Raw genomic sequence first — 20424 nt, forward strand, 5'->3', positions numbered from 1 at the left:
AATTACATACACAATTATCTGGATAAGTATTCTGTTTGTGCAGCCAACTTATCTGCACTAATCTAACTGGGTAGTGCTCAATATGTTAGCATGCCCTCACCATACTTCCAGTCCTGCCCCCTTTTTATCCAGGTAACTGGACAGTTTTGTGCAAGGTTACTTGGAGAAAGGGAGGATATATTTAAAGAGCCTGATTTTTATCTGTGTAAAAGCCAATTTTACCCACATACATCTTTTGGATATGGACTGGTAGATGAGCAATTAGCCTGCTCAGCCTGCCCAGTGGTCTACCTCTCTTTTCTACCACATGTAAATCAGCACCACTCTATCATCATCTTTTACCCAACCTCTCAGTCTTTTTCCTGGTACTGCCCTCTATCTGTCCCAAGCTGTAAGGGAACCGTGGGCAACAACACAGGCAGCTAACAAGGAAAGGGATCACTGAGGATCACTTCTGACGTACACCTGACAGCCAGACAAGGTGTTTACCGCTGTACCTGTATGGTAGAAAGTCCACGTCAAAAATAAAGCAGGCAAGGTCAACAGAGTGCAAGAAGAATCACAAGGCACAGGATTACGTGGCAAACCAGGTCTGGTGCAGGCTCCAGGAACTCAGCAGACAGGCAGCACAGCTCATCAGCCACAGAATCAGTAAAGAAGCAGAGAACACAGCCCCAAGTGGAGAAGAAGAATAGCCTGATCAGTAAGGGCTGATTAGTGAGGCTGTTGTCTGAATATTTGGCCATGCCATGCCCATTGATATTAGAGTTGTAAATAGAGTTACTCCATACAGTACCCTCCTGCCTGAACCAGTGTCATCTATGTGATCACAAGTGATAGAAATGTTCTTTTCAGGTAAAATGCATTTTCTGTTTTGCTTTAAAAGGGTTGATCAAGCTGGGGTGATCTGTAAACAGGAAGGTGTTTTCCGGGTGAATTGTATGGATTGCCTAGATCGGACCAATGTAGTGCAAGCCGCGATAGCAAGAGTGGTGATGGAGCAGCAGGTAAGCGAGACTGTTCAACTTACCTGTGGGGCATCTCCAGACTCTTCTCTATGTTTGCAAGAATGGCTTAGCCTGTTATACTTGCATCATTTGACTGAAAAAGAGAGATTGGTCTATTGACGTAAACAGACTTCAAACTACCCGCTAATAAATATAGTAGTAAATCCCGGACACGTCTAGTTTAGCATCTAAAGGGGAACAGTTTACCTTCCAGAGGTACAACTGCTTCTACGGCTGTGAATATCCAATTACAAACTGTCATCTAATGTTCACCTATTGCTCCAATAATTGAATAAAGATAGACCTATGTTGTGCTGGTGCTGTGGCACCACAAGAGCATTCTCTCTCCCGGAGATGCACTCCTCCCTCTGGATTTTCAGAAAGCATTTACAGACTCCCTCATGAGGCTCCATAGGAAATTGAAAACTCACGGGATAGGAGGCAGTGTCCCATAGTGGGTTAGTAAGGATAGAAAACAGAGAGTAGGGCTAAATGGTACATTTTCCCAGTGGGGAAAAGTGACTAGTGGAGTGCCCCAGGGATCAGTGCTGTTTAATATTTACATGAATGATCTGGAAGTGGGAGCGATGAGAGACGTGGTCAAATTTGCAGATGCCACAAAGTTATTCAGCTTTATTTAATATTTCTGTTCCGCCTTTTGCGGCTGGGCCGTTGCTTCAAAGTGGATTACAGTGTGGTGTAGGATAGGTCAGTTATATTACAGCGAGGTAGGTAGCAGTGAGGTAGACCAAATCGAAAGTTAGATGGTATTACAGTAAAGGCATTACATTACATTACATTACATCACATCAGGATGTTCACATAGATCGTTTCTTGAGTCTCTCTGCTGCCTAGTTTTTGAGTGTTATAGTTTTTGTGATTTCCCAGTGCTGATTAGTGGGAAAAGTTACAGAAGGCATTAGTCTGTTGGGTGAATAGCATATATACATATATATATATATATATATATATATGTGTGTGTATGTGTGTATATATATATATATATATAGCTGTCTGTGATATATATATACACAAGTGGCATAACTAAAATAATGGCTAGATGGTACAGGGGTAACAAGGCATAGAAAATATGCATTTTATTCCCCCCTGTATCTCAGTATATTTTTGCCCTGTTTTTCAGTATTTTCTATGCCTTGTTACCCCTGTACCATCTAGCCATTATTTTAGTTATGCCACTTTTTGTCTGAATCTTCTTCCCCTGTGTATTTTAGTACCCTTTTTCCCATGTTACCTTTCTCTAGCTTCCTCGTTACTTATTTATTTATTTAACACTTTTCTATACCGACCTTCATGGTAATAACCATATCAGATCGGTTTACATCGAACAGGGTAAACTGAAACAAAAACAAACATATGAACGGAGGAGGCAAAGTTACATTCAACAAGGAGGGTAAACTTGGAAGCTTAATCAGCTGGAAAGAGAGGCCTAAGAGGGCAGTAACTAATAATATAATACGATAGAGTAAACGGACTAGTGCTTAATATGTACTTAGAGGTACAGGTTTCATCGCTCATAAAGAGTATTAGATCATCTAGAGTGTATCAGGGGGATCTGAGAAGACTTGATGGAAAAGCCAAGTCTTAAGTTTTTTCCTAAATGTTAGGAGGCAGGGTTCCAGCCTGAGGTCTGAGGGGATGTTATTCCAAATAGCTGGGCCTGCTGTCGAGAAAGCTCGGTCTTTGGTCGAGGTGAGGCGCGTGGCTTTAGTTGGAGGAGCTTGCAGAGTTCCTTTGTGGATTTCTCTAATCGGTCTGTTGGAGGTATGGAGTTTGAAGGGGATTTCGAGGTCAAGTTGAAGTTGATTGTGGATGGATTTGTGTATTAAGGTGAGTGATTTGTGTAGGATTCTGAAGTTAACTGGTAGCCTGTGTAGGTTTCTGAGGATGGGTGAAATGTGTTCTCCACGGTTGGTGTTGGTCAAAATTCTAGCTGCGGCATTCTGTATCGTCTGTAGCGGCTTGGTGGTAGAGTTGGGGAGACCTAGGAGGAGAGCGCTGCAGTAGTCTATTTTGGCAAATAGCAAGGATTGGAGAACTGTCCTGAAGTCGTGGAAAAATAGGAGGGGTTTGAGTCTTTTTAGCACCTGGAGTCTGTAGAAGCAATCTTTGGTTGTGATGTTGATCATTTTCTTTAGGTTTAGGCGGTTGTCGAGAATGACCCCGAGATCTCTTACATGCGTATGAGTGAGATGGGTGTTGTGGAGGGACTGTGGGAGGGGGTTATCCTGGTTGGAGGAGATGAGGAGGAGTTCGGTCTTCGTGGCATTAAGGACCAGGTTTAGACTGTTGAGAAGGCTAGTGATAGATTGTAGGCAGTTGTTCCAGTGAGTGAGAGCTTTTGAGATGGATTCTGTTATAGGGATCAGAATCTGCACATCGTCTGCGTAAAGGTAGTGTATTAATTTAAGATCTGTTAGCAGTTGGCAAAGGGGGAGGAGGTAGATGTTGAAGAGGGTGGGAGATAAGGAGGATCCTTGCGGTACACCAAGTGAGGAATTTGTCGAAGGTGATTCTTTATTATTAATTTTGACTTTAAAGCTTCTGTTGCTGAGGAAAGACTTGAACAATCTGTGGACTGATCCGGATATACCAATGTCTGATAGGCGATTCAGGAGGATGGAGTGGTTGACTGTGTCGAATGCCGCCGAGATGTCTAGCAGGACTAGTAGAAAGGAGTGGCCTTTGTCTGATCCCATAATAATATGGTCTGTTAGTGAGATGAGGAGGGTTTCCGTGTTGCGTGATTTGCGAAAGCCATATTGGGATGGATACAGGATATATTAGTTTCTCCTACTATTCCATTTTACCCCTTCTCTCCTCCTTTGGTTCCTCTTTCGTTCCCTTGTTTCCCCCGCCTTTGTTCTCTGTAATACGTTATCTGTAAACCGATATGATATACCCACCAATACCGGTATAGAAAAGTTCTTAAATAAAATAAATATACATATATATATAATTTTTTTTTTCATTGAGTTTGTTTTTAGAGGTGGGGTGGCTAGATATTGCAATTGACTCAAGCAAAGGTTTTTTGGTGGGCAATACTCTTTATCTTTTCCATCAGTTACTCGGGGCCAGTGTTTTCCAGTGCCTTGAAAGTGAGTGATAAGATCTTAATTTTGGAGGTGCAGAATGCTTTTGTCTGTGCTGCTGTTTGGCTGTCCATGGTCAGTGCAGAGTCTAGAATAACTCCTAGACTATTTACTACCTGTTGTGGGTATAGGGTGATATTGCTCAAGATGAGCAGGGGATGTTTCGGGTCATGATGAGTTGCTTATCCATAGGATCTGTGTTTTGTCCCTGTCTGTCAGGTGTCAGATGTTGATCATTCAGGTTATTTCCTTCATGCAGTTTTTATGACTGCTGCTGTTTCTTCCTAGGTACCTGATGTTGGTATGAGGATTTGGATGTTATCTGCATAGATGTATATTAAGTCCAAATGTCCTTACAATGGTTATGAGGGTTTTGAAGTATACATTTAGTAAGATGGGTGATAAGATGTACCTAAACACTCTTCACTATTTTAGGTGCCAGGGTTTGGATGATTGTGCATTCCAGGTTATTTCTTGGGTTCTGCCATAAGAGAGAGTTAGAACTAGCTTCTTGCTTATCCCTTGGACAACTAGGTAGCATGATTTTGTGGTCGATTTGTGTTGAATACAGCATAGGTGTTGAGAATTAGGAGACCAGACCTATTGTGATCCATCATAAGTTGTATATCATCTAATAGGGATACTAGAACAGTTTGCACACAGTGTTCTATATGGAAACCTGACTGGACCAGGTCCTGTTGCTCCACTCTAGGCTCTCTCGCAATTGTCTGTGACTCCCGATTCCAAGAGTTTGGCTTCTATGGGGGGTTTTGATATTGGCCGATAATTGAGCACATTTGAGGAGTGGGTTTTTTAAGTGAGGGCGTGACTTTAATAAGCCTGAGTGGAATCCTTGTTCTAGGGATGCATTTATAGTTTTTGCTAGGTAGAATGGGATGGTTTTTGTTAGGTTCTTGAGGAGACGTCTGATGCACAGTCTCCATTTCCTAATCCTTTACTTTTATCAGTCTGTTTTGTAAAACTGTTTGAGGGTGGTTATATCTGCTTCCTCTGTCACTAGTGTTGGGGAGCTAGAGATAGTTTTAGTGTTTGTCTCTTCTTGATGTGGGTTCGCCGGCTGCTGTTGTGGTTGATTTATCTTTAGCATTTGTCTTAGATTCAGTATCCTGTCTTTTTTGGATATCAGCTGTTTCATTGCAGTCATATATTCAGAGAGTTGATCAAAGACTGAGGTGTTTCCAGTGTATTGATGTGCACCTGTGGAATAGTTCTCTTTGCCTTTATGGCATAATAACTTATAATAACTTATAACAACTTATAATAAATTTGTTATAATTTATTATAAGTTGTAATGTATACATTCAAGTTATAGTTTTGTATTGCTCACCCCTTGTTTTATGTAAACCGACATGATACAAACTCCGTGAATGCTGGTATAGAAAAATCACAAATAAATAAATAAATAAATAAATAAGCTTTTTTGATTCATTTAGGACTTCCCAGTAGTTCTTAAAGATTAGTGCCCATCCTGTTTTAGCTTTTCTTGATTTTTTCCTCCTTGTGTTTTTTAGTTGTCTTATGTATTCTTTGAACCTGGTGTGGGGAGGTTTGGGCAAACAGTTTTGTTCTTCAGTGGTGCAGCCTCGTCTAGAGTAGCCATACAGGATTTGTTCAGTAGTGGATAAGGTTGTCAGCTGGTTCTTATAGGAAGGTTTCAAGTTTGGTGCTTTAGATTTTTGCTAACTTGCACATCGATTTTTTTCCCCACCTTTTGTTTTCAGTTTTTGTCATATTATTTATTTGCTGATCATGTGTTGAGGTTAAAAGTTATCAGGGAATGGTCTAACCAGATTACTGAGTTAAAATATGAGCGGGCTGTAAAGAATTGCAGAAGGACCTTGCTAGATTGAGGAACTGGGCATCCACCTGGCAGATGAAATTTAAGGTGGACGAGTGCAAAGTGATACGCACGTGTGACGATGTGCCTGTGTCTGGTCCTCAAGGGGGGTTTTCTATACGGGAGACTTAGGAAAACTGGTGGGTTTGGCAGTGTTGAGGCATGAGGGCAGTCAGTCGGTCATACCCTGAGCTATTTCCTTTTCTGAAGCCCTGGCATATGCCTTTAGTAATGGTTCCCTCTCTGATTACCTATCACCCCCCGCAACCAATTCCACATCCCTAAAACTTAAAGTCACGAGGCTTGAGACCTTATAATTTGAAACCCTGTTTTTTCCCAGTCATCACACCAGCATTCAAATATTAGAAAACAACTTTAATTTCCTTAAGTTACACAACGGGGTTAAGAATTCATCCCGAAACATCAAGGAGTTTACGAAATTCCAATTAGCTTCAATGCAGGACTTACTACTTGTTAGAGCATGAGATCAAGATTTAACAGATGAAAGAAGCATTTAAGCCTGTTATAGATAAATTCCATTAATTTTTTTTAGTAATTGCCTTCACAATTTAAGGGTTCATAAACACCCCCTGTCCCCATTCCAGGGTTCTTTAACCAAACCTGCAGCTTCTTCTAATGGCCATTTAGTTAATAATCCTGTGTAAACTGCAGACCTTCTAGCGCAGGACTCTTGAAACTTAACCCAGTACACAGACCTAATTATAACCATGTTAATTAGAATTCTTCCACAGTAGCTTTAAGCCATTATGCAATTAGAGCATAAGAACATGCCTTACTGGGTTAGACCAAGGGTCCATCAAGCCCAGCATCCTGTTTCCAACAGTGGCCAATCCAGGTCACAAGTACCTGGCAAGTACCCAAACATTAAATGAATAGATACCAAGCTACTATTTCTTATTGATTAATAGTTTATGGACTTCTGCTCTAGGAACTTATCCAAACATTTTCCAAACCCAGCTACACTAATAGCTGTAACCACATCCTCTGGCAATGAATTCCAGAACTTAATTGTGCGTTGAGTGAAAGAATTTTCTCTGATTTGCTTTAAACGTGCTACTTGCCAACTTCATGGAGTGCCCCCTAGACCTTCATTATCTGAAAAAGTAAATAACCGTTTCACATCTACTCGTTCAAGACCTCTCATGATATTAAACACCTCTATCATATCCCCCCTCAGCTGTCTCTTCTCCAAGCTGAACAGCCCTAACCTCTTTAGCTTTTCCTCATAGGGGAGCTGTTCCATCCCCTTTATCATTTTGCTTGGCCTTCTCGCTACTTTCTCCAGTGGGACTATATCTTTTTTGAGATGCACTTACCTGCCCAGCATTCTCTTTCCAAACGTCCCTCACCCACCCAGCTTTCTCTCTGTCTTGATTCCCCCCCCCCCCCCCGCCATATCTCTCCAACATCCATTCCCTTCTCTTAATGTGGAGCTCTGCCTTACAACTGCATAGGTGTCACCTGCAGGTCTTGCTGCCCATCAAAATCTTGGTATCTTAGACGACCACCTAATTTGCCTAATAGAAGAACTGGCCCCTGGGGATATGATGAGAGGTTTATAAAATCACGAGTGGGGTGGAATAAGTAAATAGGCAATAGTTATTCTTTCAAATAGTACTAAGACTAGGGGACAGTCCCCCTACTCTAGCAAGTAGCAGATTTAAAACAATTAGAGAACATATTTTTTTTTACTCAATGCACAATCAAGCTGTGGGATGTTGCCAGAGGGATGCAGTCAAGGCATCTAGCACTGCTGAGTTTAAAAGTCCATGAAACATTATTATCCGGGTAGACTTGGGAAAGCCACTGCTTATTCCTAGGAGCGAGCAACAAGAAATGGATCTCCCCAGTAGGGCCAGGCAGATACTAGTGACCCAGTCTGGATGCTGGGCTCAGTGGATCTTTGGTCTGATCCAGCGTGCCACTTTTTATGTTTTTATTCTCGCTTTGGTATATTGGTTTGCTAAGACACATAAACACTGGTGGGCTTTACACTATCCAGGTGCCAGCCACACACTGCTAGCTCATTCATCCAAAAGAAATTGTGTTTAGACTTCTGAAATACTAAATTGTAAAGAGAACTGGGATCTTTCTTTGGGTGAGTGGCACCATATAAACATCCAGTTATTACAATAAAATTTACAGTTGGAAGGCTTTTCAACCTGGCAGACTAAATTGACATCCTACTCATGGCGTACAGAGCTGCAGTGCGCTGTTCATCCTCAGAACAAGTAACTTTTAAATGAGTTTTTGCCTCATGATCTGGGCTTGGTAAATGCCAAGAGCAAGGCCCGTCGCTACTGATTGTGCAATTGCACAGGGGGGGCACACCTAGGGGAGGGGGCGGCAACAGAAGGAGCTAAAATAAAAAAAAAAAAAAAAAAAAAAAAAAAAGAGGCCCAGGAAACTGCTAGGGGATCCCATCCCATCAAAGGCCGAAGAAAGAAAAGGACCCCGCCGTGAAGGAGCTTATTTTTTGCCTTTCTGCTATGTCAACCACATGGAATACAAAGCAAGTGTGGCTAGCACCTGCTCTATGCTAATTTCATGATGCACAATATCCACAGGGCTGGGACAGGAGGAGGAGCAGAACGGACTTCCCTTTCTACTCCTAATGGGGAGCTTGCCTGCCTGGAATGGGGGTCTGTGTGTGAGGGTGTGTATGAATGGGAGCCTGCCTGGGATGGGTATATGTATGTATGTGTGTGTGTTTGTGAATGTGAACTTGCCTGGGATAGGTTCCACTCTCACACACACCCACCTATCTGAGATTTAGGGGTGTGTGTGTGAATGGGGAGCCTGCCTGGGATTTGGGGGTGTGTGTGTGAATGGGAGCCTGCCTGGGATAGGGTGGGGGTGTGTGTGTGTGTGTGTGTGTGAATGGGAGCCTGCCTGGGATAGGGTGGGGGTGTGTGTGTGTGTGTGTGTGTGAATGGGAGCCTGCCTGGGATAGGGTGGGGGTGTGTGTGTGTGTGTGTGTGTGTGAATGGGAGCCTGCCTGGGATAGGGTGGGGGTGTGTGTGTGTGTGTGTGTGTGTGTGTGAATGGGAGCCTGCCTGGGATTGGGGGTGTGTGTGTGAATGGTAGCCTGCCTGCGATTGGGGGTATGTGTGTGAATGGGAGCCTGCCTGGGATAAGGGGGGTGTGTGTGTGTGTGAATGGGAGCCTGCTTGGGATTGGGGGTATGTGTGTGAATGGGAGCCTGCCTGGGATGGGTCTGGGTGTGTGTGTGTTTGTGAATGTGAACTTGCCTGGGATTTGGGGGTATGTATGTGAATGGGAGCCTGCCTGGGATAGGGTGGGTGTATGTGTGTATAAATGGGAGCCTGCCAAGGAGGTGTGTATTTGACTGCAAACCTGCCTGGGATGGGGGGTGTGTGAGAATGGGAACCTGCCTGCAGTATATGTGTGTGTAAAGCAAATTTGTTGTGCCCCACTAATCTACAACAAGCTCAGGTTGTCTGAAAATCAAGTGTTCAGATATGGAGAGTGGAGGAATTTTCCATTCTTATTAGTTTTAATTATTGGAGTGTGTGTCTGCCATTTTGAAATATATTATTGTTTTTTAGAAATTGTTTTTTTAAATTTTGTATGAGCTTTTATTTATGGGATATTCTATTCATCAGCTCATTGGAAATATTGTTTTTATTATGATGGTTTTAATAATATGATTTATATATTTTTTATTTTGTTTGAATGATTCTGTTTTTCCATTGCATTACATACAGAGTCTGGCTTGTTGCAGTTTCCCGTTTGGTTTCTATCTACATGCTTCTAGTTATACTTTGTCTCTATTATTCTGTGTTTGGTGAGGGTCTGTCTGTGTTCTGCATGTGTAACTGAGGTAAGGTATTCTGCTAGGATGTAGTTTCTGTTTGGGAATTTATAGCAGCCTGGTTTTTTTTTTCTGTTTTCTCCATAGGAGGTGTATTAGTGTTTTAGGGCATGGTGTAATATTTGCAGTATTGCCTTTTCATAAATAGTTGTTCCTGTTTGAGTGCTGGCAGTTAGTACTAGTTTAGTATTTTAAATCATGTATTTATCACGTAACAGAAAATATCATTGTCATTCAATTTACCCAAAACTTTCTGAGGGCCAAACCCATACCCAACATGTTACAATAGGCTTAGTACCATATGGGTTCCAAGTGTCTTTTTTTTGCAGGGTTTTCTGGCTGGCACCACAGCAGTGCATGCATTTCTGTACAACAAACTGGTGCCAGCTACAGGGCCAGCCAGCGCCATTCTTACATACTGCTGGGTGGAGCAGGAGCACCTTGGCATCACTCCTGCCCAGTTTTGACATTTTGGACCTGCACACGGGATAGTCTGGAAGTAGCTACGAAGGAAAGTAAGATAGGTTCAAGGGGTGTGTCAATTCTGAAAGTTTAAATTGCTGGAGGAATCATGGCTTTTTTTGGCAGGGAAAGGGCTGGGACAGAGTGCAAGACTGACAGTTTCTACTGTGCATTGGTTATTGGGAAAAAACCAAAAAGTTTGTGTTAAAATAAATAAATTAAACAAAAACAGAACAAGGAGGGAGGTAGCACAGTAATTGTTCGCACAGAACAGCAAAACTATTTAGATTGGCCCTACCCAAAGTGCACGTGCTCTCTTCCTTAGGAGCTTCCATGGGGCACTGGAGAGCTGGGGAAGTGCTTAGAGAGAGTTAGTGAGACAGGTGCTTGGAGAGGGAACTCTAAACATTTGTTGGGAAAATAACTTTTCCCTGGAAGGTTGATTCACCCTGGTTGACATTCCAGGACTGGCCAAGTGGAATTGCCTGTAAAGTGCTCATCTGGGAGCTACTGATACTTAGAAACGCGAGAATCTGATGGCAGATGAGGAGCACAAGGCCTCCCTAGTCTGCCTCTTCTCCCCCTACTTCTGCAGTGCTTTAGGCCTTGTCCAGTTTCTGGTTTGTCTTTCCCTCTGTGCTTACCCAGGCTTTCCTGAACTCTGATGCTGTTTTTACTGTCGTCTTTCCTCTTATTCATTACTTAATATCGCTGTAATATCCATCCTCTTCTAAGGTCATGCTGTATTTCTGCCACTCTGCTTGTGAAGCATGTCTGAACACTAGGGGGAGGCAGCTGGAAAATGTTGGTCTGTTTTTTGTTTTTCAATTTATTTGATTTCTGTATTTGTTTAATTTTTGTTTTGATTTAGTGTACACTAATAGCTTTTTTTTAAATTATGCACTAATGTTGGAATCCAAATGAAATAAATACACAGCTCTACTAAACATGCACTTAGGGGCTGATTCTCCAAGACTTTGTTCTCATTCTGCATCTTGAGGCTCCTCTGGTCTGGTTTAGTAACTCTTGTATTGAACTGCATGCAGCTGAAGAAACTGGGAGTGATGCCACCAGAGCAGCCTCTGCCAATGAAATGCTACAGGATCTACCAGGTGATGTGGGCTAATAACGGAGACTCCATAAGCAGACAGTACGCAGGGACTGCTGCGTTAAAGGTAAGAAACTATCACGGTCTGTTACAGCTTCAGTAAGCCAGCTCAGAAAACTTACAAGGGGAGAGACTCGCAGAGTCACAATGGAGGGCAATGATTAGCATTGGGGGTTTTTTGTTTGGTTTTCTTTTATGGTTTCTTAAGGTTGTAGGTTTCCAGAAACGCTGTAATTTGTTGCTTTTCTCTTCCTTGGACGATGGGAAGAGATTTTGGTAATTTTGACATGGTATTTGAATTCCTCCGAAAGCACTGAGGTCAGACCTAACATTCTCTGAAGCAGCTGATCTGAATGTAAAGGGGCGAGCTTCTGCTGTGCAAAGGTGGAATAATCATCATGAATGTGAAATGGAATGAAGAACAGAGTTACTCAATGCTAAAATATAATTGTTTGGCAAATTTGCCGGGATGTTTTAGGCACACGGCAGAGCTTGCGGTGCAAGGCCCTGGATGAAATACACAGCTGATGAATGCACGTGCAATGTTTATATACAAAGCTGAAAGCAAGGCTTAGCCTTTGAAAGCTTCCGTGGCCTTTGCAAGCTGCAGGTCACTGGCTCCCTCCTGAGGCAGTCCAGCAGCGTGTCTGCTTTTCATTGTGGGTTTCTAACATGTCTGTGGGATTTCCAAAGTGGAATAAGTCACTAAGCTAATAAAAAGGGAGGAACCTGGATGGCTGGGGCTCCCTGAAGTTCTCTTCTCTTTCATTCACCATTTAAAATCTGATGAAACACAAAAGTAAGTGAAATGTCTTTTCCCTTCTGAAGATGAATCCCAAGTAAGCGTTCTGCTTCAGTACCTCACTCTGTCTTGGGCTGTGAGTGTGGGAAGACTTCAGAGTTTCACAAGCAGGGGAGCAGACTAGGAAAGGCTGGGGGCTGTGCCTTCCTTGGATTTTCATCTTCTGGATGAGGCGATGAGGGGACACCTCCACAGCAGTCTCTGAGGCAGGAAGAGGGAGCGGTGTGGGAGCCATTGGCATCGTCCAGCGTGGAAGTGACGGGGAGCACGGGTGCCCTAGTGAGAATGGCAGAGTGGCTTTGCCACCCCTGGAAGTTCTTGCTAGAGCAGTGAAAAGGGATTTGCCTTCCTTGGATGTCTCCAGCTCAGGGGACAGACCATTATTTTTCCCAAGAAATCTATAACTTTTTAGAAATATTGTGGAACACTGCACAAATTTGAAAGATTGCTTACTCGTATGGACTTGGAGCAGAAGGTGATGAGGAAGGTGTAAAGCCAGGCACAACAAAACAAACACAAAAATGGAGACAGAAGAGTAGAAAATATGCAGCATGTTTCCAAGGTGAGAAATGTACGGGTGATGCATTATTGTCAAGTGTGTAATCTAGTTTAGAGTCTCTCTTTAAAGATCTGAAAGATGGATTAAAAATATCCTCAGATCTGTGCCACTCATCTTTGAAAGCTACCAATATTCCTGCTCTAGAAGGTGATCATGTGTCACCTTTCTGATTTGACGTTTTCTCCTTCAGTGCTGGTCACCTTCACTCTGGATCTGGAGAGTGATTTCCGGCTTAAACTATCTTAATATTAGCAGGAGTTATTTTTTTCTAGATGTTTCACGATCTGCCTGAGCCAGAAGGAGATGTTTTTCCTGGTATTACTCCCCGATGTGGCTAATCTAGGGGGCTACAGTAGCTTTTTGATGTCCTTATAAGTGTAAAATTGTATCTAAGCAGAAGGTTTGTGGTGCTGATGGGTTTAACTGATTTTGGATTGGCTCATGTTTCTGAATTGTATCCAACACATTTCTTCTGATCATTTCTTCTGTTTTTATTTTTTTTCCTTTGCACCTTGTTTTGCTGGGGAAGGCTTTTTCCTTTGAGATTGGTTTATGTAGCCTCATAGCTATTTTTTCTTGGCGGTCTGTGTTTATAGACCGATACTTTTTTTTTTCCCCTATTAGCAATGACCTTGGCTCTTTTCTCTGATTTTGCTGTGGATTTAAACTTTTCCAACCAGATATAAATATATATTAAGTTGGTGGATTTACATGTGCGTAAATACACCAGTACTACTAGCTGGATGTATTTGCTTATGTTTCTGCACAAGTTAGAAATTGTAAAAACTGATAGAATTTAAAAAAAAAAAAAAAAAAGTGAGCTTCAGTAGTGCACCAAAAGCACTACAATCCCTTTTATCCCCACAGAAGCCTTTGTCAAATACAAATTAAAAAAAAAAAAAGGTAAACAGAGCCACTTTTACCTTCTGGTGGTGCACTTATAATGTATCACCCCTGCAATACAGGTTACTGAAACGCTGCTTGTCCCGATCTTTGTAACAGGGAGACTTCACAAGGACAGGAGAAAGGAAGCTGGCAGGAGTGATGAAGGATGGCGTCAACTCCGCAAACAGATACTACTTGAATCGCTTCAGGGATGCATATAGACAGGCAGTCATAGGTAAGGAATCAACCGGGTTGCCAGAGTTCAGCCGAACCGGGATTTTCTCTTCCTGCTAGTTCTGTTAACCTTGTGTATCCCTGTAGAGTGCCCTTCCTGCTGAAAAGTGAACTATTTTAGCCAGTCCTGCCTCCGTTTTTGGGTTCTTCCCCCCAGCTTAGGATATCTGAATGTATTTATTTATTTAAAGTCTTTTCTATACCGTCGCTAAGTTATATACCATCGCACGGTTTACATGTAGGTACATAAATGAATGTAGGTGGATGCGCACTATAGTACATTCTAACAGGTGCCACAAAAGGTTCAGTTACAATATATCGTTAAAGACAATCAATTGTTTAGTGAAGTGGGTCATGACCAGGCGTACCTGTAAGGTACTGTTCACGGGTAAAAATCATATTCATAGTGTTTACAATTACGTTTATTGTGATACAGAGTTCATAGACTATTATAATGCACAATCTTAGAATAGTGCTGTGCGCTGGTGTTCTGCCTATTCCTGTATATTTTCTATTCTCCATTCTCTTTATAAAATGCTTGTTTAAAAAGTCAGGTTTTTAATGGGTCCATTATTATTCCAAGGTTCCGTACTTTTTCAGCTAGTTCTATTTTCTGGCTGTTTTTGAGTATTACTGGAGTTTGAATGATTTCGATATTTTTTCGTTCTAAGTGTAGAAATTCTGTTTTTCCGATGTTACAAGTTCCATTTGGTTTAGTAGTTGTTTTATTATGTCTAGGTAACATGTTAGCTAGGTTTAACGTTTCCTCTATTGTGTCCTCGATTGGTAGAATTAATTGAATATCGTCTGCGTAAATGTCCACAGAGAAATTCAAGCAAGCAAGAGAAGATCAAATTTTTGTTGGTGAATAGGGTTCACTATCTAATAATATAGATAATGGTGAGAAAGACGTAGATGTCTATAGATGGGAGAGACAGTGTAAAGAGAAAATTGCACCTCTGCTACACTCGCACCGCCAGGTACACCATGGGGTTTACTAAAGCAGTTCCTTAAGAGGTTGGGTTCAATCCGGCTTGCAAAAGTCGTCTTCCACATGTTGCTGCTGCAGAAGACCCTTTATCTGGTCTGTAATACTTCGTGAATGTGAAGCTTGTTCTCTTTCAGCATGTGAAATTGTTGCATGGGCTTTTAAGAAGAAAGGTAGGGTACACTGGGGGGAAAAATTTGTATTGTACCCCAATTGAACTGTATCTTCTGTTACAGATAGCCGAGGTGTTGCAGAGTCCACACACCTCGGCCTCTGCTTGTTAGACTATTTTTTACTTTCACAATAAACAGATTTAAACATAAGAGAGGATCTTTTGTATATTTCCACTTTCTCTGTGGACATGCACAACAAACTGCCCCAAGATGGGTGGCGTCATCATCTGACAGTGCCAATTTAGTTCATTTTGTCTCAAAGCCCGGAAAGTTCAACTTTGCTGAGCCTGCTCGGCATCCCCGTGCTCCAGTCTTTTCAGTCTATTTTCATCTGTTACAATGAACGGTCGGGAAGTCTTTCTCTCAGCGGCCCTGCTATGTCTCAGGATGTCTGCTGAAAAGAAAGGAAAAAGTAATTTCAAAAGTCAACAGTGTGGAAACAAAATGTCCCTACTAGAACTACATTCCCTTTGTCTGAACTGCCTGAGATGGGTTCATTACTCTTCGAGCTGAGGCTTGTGCGGATGCTAATTTACAGAGAACTCAGTCTCAGATATGAGCACCCAAGCTCACTGAAAGACGAAATCAAAATCCAGTGAAAAGAAAACAACTCCAGGCTACGTAAGTGTACATACACCTGTGCCTACCATCTGCAAAAAAAAAAAGACAAAATACAGAGTCTGAGCCAAAACGCTCTGGCGCAAAATGAACATGGCAAGGAATCATTTATTTATTTATTTATTTATTTATTTATAACTTTTATATACCGGCATTCGTAAAAAAAAACATCATGTCGGTTTACAGACAACTGAGAAAGGAAATTACAATGATAGATGGAGGAAGGATAGGAAGTTAAAAGGTGACAACTTTACTGTAGAGCCAACGGGCGCCACAGTTATTAAATGAGATTACATGTGGTTAACCAGGTTGGACATAAATTAATTATATACAAGAGACCAGGTTGGACATAAATTAAATTATATACAAGAGACGACAAAGTGGGGGGTAGCGCGGGGGTGGGGGATGAAGCGCATAGGGGAGGCGGGTATTTCCTTTTCCGGGTAGTCCTTAGCGGGATTAAGATTACCCATTGCTATCGCTTCTCGTATTTCACACTCTGAAGTATTTCCTTTTCCGGGCCGTCCTTAGCGGGATTAAGATTACCCATTGCTATCGCTTCTCGTATTTCACTCTCTGAAGTATTTCCTTTTCCGGGCAATCCTTAGCGGGATTAAGATTACCCATTGCTATCGCTTCTCGTATCTCACTCTCTGAAGTGTTTCCTTTTCCGGGCAGTCCTTAGCGGGATTAAGATTACCCATTGCTATCTCTTATTTATTTTATTTATTTATTTATTTATTTATTTATTATTTATATGGGTGCAAAGGATTGGCAGCACTAAAGCATCTGCACAGAGAATCACTGGTGTGGTTACAGCAGTTAGTGTAACTGGGTTTAAAAAAAAGGTTTGGATAAATTCCTAGAGGAGAAATCCAAAAACTGCTATTATGGTAATTAATAAGCAATAGTAGCTTGTGATCTAATCTAATGTTTGGGTACCTGCCAGGTTTTTGTGGCCTGGATTGGCCTCTGTTGGAGGCAGGATGCTGGGCTTGATGGACCCTTGGTCTGACCCAGTATGGCAGGTTCTTATGTCATGCTTTTGTACATGAAGCAAGTGCTGAGTCAGCAAAAATACAATCTTATTTTGAGAAGAGAATTGAGATTAAGAGAAGAAGAGCACAAATTGGGAACAGCTTCATATATACAAACTATATCTGACGATTCCTGCAGTTCACATGAATCCTTTATAGTAGAATCAAATGTACTGTCCCTAAATCTGCCATCAGACTTGATGCCAGAACAACCCGGGAGTTTAACACCGCTGGAAGACTCCACATACCCAAGTTTGCTGCAAAAGAGTCAATACCATTCAGTTTAGAAGAGGACACAGAAGAAATAACAGACTTGGAAAGTGTGCTAGGATTCATGCAGCCACTGAAACAATACAAAGCGCTCCCAATGCATGATGTCCAAACTAAAATCTGGAAGGCACCTTTCTCCAGACCACCGGTATAGAGTACAAAAATGCCAAATGTATGAGAAGGTATGACCCCCTCATGATTTCAGCTAGGAAGAAGGCCAAAAAGACACAAACTTACTCACTATTGATTCAGTGGGTAAAAGAGCGCAAGGCTTTGTTGCACAGCAGATCAGAATGATTTACTATCTTTATAATCTGAAAAAGTTCCACGAGTGTCCTAAGAATCGCTAGAAGGAGGACAGTGCTCTTCTTTTAATGAGATCATGGCAGGAATGGATTTTAGCCATGCTTATTGTGTGACGGCTGGGGGTGAAGGCAGCGTATTGTATGAAACCAGGCAAAAGTTGCGATGGGACGGAAGGGATCGTTCAAGCTTTGGGGCTGGGGGCGGGGGAACTCACATTTTTTTTTTTTTTTTTTTTTTGGGAGGTGACACCGACAGCGCTACGTAACTGGATGCCACACAAGGCTGGATATCTTTACACCTGCTCAGAATCAGGTCCAAAGTTATCTGAATATCTCAGCCCCTCCCCAGAGCGCCCCTGAATTGCCCCTTTTTTATACGGTTAATTATGGCCAGGTACATAGTTATCCGGCTATAATTCAGCCAGGTAAGAAGCTGAATATGCTGTATTATCCATTTAGATGGATAACTTGTGAGTTATCTGACTACACGGCTTTTGAATATTGACCTCAACATTTCTAACCCACATCTTCCTATACCAGTGATGGCGAAATCTAGTCTTCGAGTGCCACAAACAGGCCAGGTTTTCAGGATATCTACAATGAATATACATGAGAGAGATCTGCATGCACTGCCTCCATTGTATGCAAATCTGTCTCATGCATTATTCATTGTCTGATATCCTGAAAACCTGGCCTGTTTGTGGCACCCGAGGACTGGAGTTCGCCATCTCTGTCCTACACAATAGTTTAGAGCAGATTACAGCGTCATACACGCATAACAAATTGATACAATAACCAATAGTGTCTTGACATGATGACGTTTTCAGTTGTTTTCAAAAATGTTTTATATCACCTCTTCTCCAAAGAAAAGACTGAACACTGTAGGAATGTCCCTTCCACTATCTTCAGCCCTCCACGCCCAGAGTTCACCCCTCTCTCAAACAGCCCCACAACAGGTTCCCTCGTCTCTTTCTCACACACCCTCACACTGGCTCTCCTCTGTCCTTCACGCACACCCGCACACTGGCTCTCCTCTGTCCTTCACGCACACCCTCACACTGGCTCTCCTCTGTCCTTCACGCACACCCTCACACTGGCTCCCCTCTGTCCTTCACGCACACTCTCACACTGGCTCCCCTCTGTCCTTCACGCACACCCTCACACTGGCTCTCCTCTGTCCTTCACGCACACCCTCACACTGGCTCCCCTTTGTCCTTCACGCACACCCTCACACTGGCTCCCCTCTGTCCTTCACGCACACCCTCACACTGGCTCCCCTCTGTCCTTCACGCACACCCTCACACTGGCTCCCCTCTGTCCTTCACGCACACCCTCACACTGGCTCTCCTCTGTCCTTCACGCACACCCTCACACTGGCTCTCCTCTGTCCTTCACGCACACCCTCACACTGGCTCCCCTCTGTCCTTCACGCACACCCTCACACTGGCTCCCCTCTGTCCTTCACGCACACCCTCACACTGGCTCCCCTCTGTCCTTCACGCACACCCTCACACTGGCTCCCCTCTGTCCTTCACGCACACCCTCACACTGGCACCCCTCTGTCCTTCTCTCACACATACATACACACCCTCACACAGAATCCTCCTGTCTTTCTTTTACACACAACCCCTTCACACAGATTCCCCCTTTCTCTGGTACGTGAGAGAAGAGGGAGCCTGTGTGAAGGGGGGGTGTGTGCATAAGAGGTAGAGGGAGTGTATGTGCGCCAGAGGCACTGTGAATAGATTCTGGCTAACAGGCCTCTCCTATTTCTGTCATGTGAATATCTTCTGCTTTGTTTCTGCTGGCCCTGGTTTTGAATGATGCCTCTAGTCACACTGGCCTCCAGCTGATTTTCTCTCCTTTTAATTGCTGGCATTTGAAGACCTACTCTGCTTTGCTGGCCTGATTTTGGTACTTCAGGTTATGCTGGTGTATCTTGTGTCTGGGTAGGACCAGCCTGATCCTATTTAGTAATATTTCTTGATGACAAATTTACTTAATCTCTTTAGGTCTAGATGAGGACAGAAACCGCCTGATTTCTTTGGGACAATGAAGAAGGTCGAGCATGTCCCTTGGAGCATTGCTTTTTGGGGGGACTGTTATTGCTTGGATTTGCAAAGGGGTTTACATTGTTTCAACATTGCTTAAGCTTTTGAATTGTCTGCTGGAGAGTTAGACTGGAAGAAAAAATAGTGTGGTATGTTGAAAAACACGATTAGATACCCAACAGCTGAATCTACATAAAGGCAAGAGAACCAGTGTTTTAGAAAAACATTTGGACTGTGTCCTTTGTGCTGTGGATTATTTCATCATTTCCAAAGCTGCAGGATGAACCAGGCTGCCTCCTTGCCGTGCACCCGGTAAGGGATCTGCAATAGTGGCATATTTTTTCGTATCAGGTTTTGAATTTAGAGTTCGTGCTATGCTCTTAATGAATAGAATCATTAAGAAGTCTGTTTCAGAAGAGTCCGAATGTTCTAGGAGGCTCCATGTGGAGCGTGTCCACGCTGAGAGAGCACTAATGCAGGGTCCTCTGAAGAGAAGCTGTCATATGTTTCTTTGTGATTTGATTTGTTTTCATAGAGAGTTGGTGAACTTTTTATTTAGCTGTGTAACAATTTGGGAATCCAGCGCTATTAGGAGTTTTGAATATCCTGCAGACGAGTGGACAGTCCCACTACCACCACAATATCTCCAGCTTCCACCTGACCAAGCAACATTTGCTCTGTCCAAGGCATCTGAAGATGATGATTCTCACAAAGCAAGCAGAATGAACCAGCTTCAGAGAGGTGCATTCCTGTGACATTTTTTCCATTTTGTGCTTCTCAGACATCACTTTTTGAATATGATGAGCTTATAGTGAAAGGGAAGTAGCTTCTATCACCACAGTTATCTTGCATGATAGCTCCCAGGTTCCTGCAGGGTGAATTGGTACTCATGACCTGAGGAAGCACTGAGAGACTCTTAAAACCTCTGTTGCTGGCAAGTTTATTGTTAAATCGTTTATTTAATTTTGTGAGAAGAATGTGGCACATGTGGATCTAGTTTGCAAAACAGCAAACAAAAACTGAGACAGGCAACTCAAATTTCAGCTCAAGACTATAGCAAAGAGTAGCCATTGATCAGACATTCTGCAGCTACACACGACC

At 42.7% G+C, this 20424-nt stretch overlaps 1 protein-coding gene across 1 annotated transcript in view; it reads left to right on the top strand.

Annotated features, from left to right (window-relative positions):
• LOC115096037 (phosphatidylinositide phosphatase SAC2-like) overlaps positions 1 to 20424 on the top strand; it is a 127514-nt gene that overhangs the window by 32396 nt on the left and 74694 nt on the right. Inside the window, exons 8-10 of the mRNA XM_029610524.1 lie at positions 887 to 1007; positions 11340 to 11468; positions 13765 to 13882. Of these exons, the coding sequence (XP_029466384.1) occupies positions 887 to 1007; positions 11340 to 11468; positions 13765 to 13882 (368 nt within the window). The remainder of the gene's footprint in view (positions 1 to 886; positions 1008 to 11339; positions 11469 to 13764; positions 13883 to 20424) is intronic.

The sequence above is a fragment of the Rhinatrema bivittatum genome, chromosome 7, assembly GCF_901001135.1.
Source record: "Rhinatrema bivittatum chromosome 7, aRhiBiv1.1, whole genome shotgun sequence".
In the NCBI taxonomy this organism is placed as follows: domain Eukaryota; kingdom Metazoa; phylum Chordata; class Amphibia; order Gymnophiona; family Rhinatrematidae; genus Rhinatrema; species Rhinatrema bivittatum.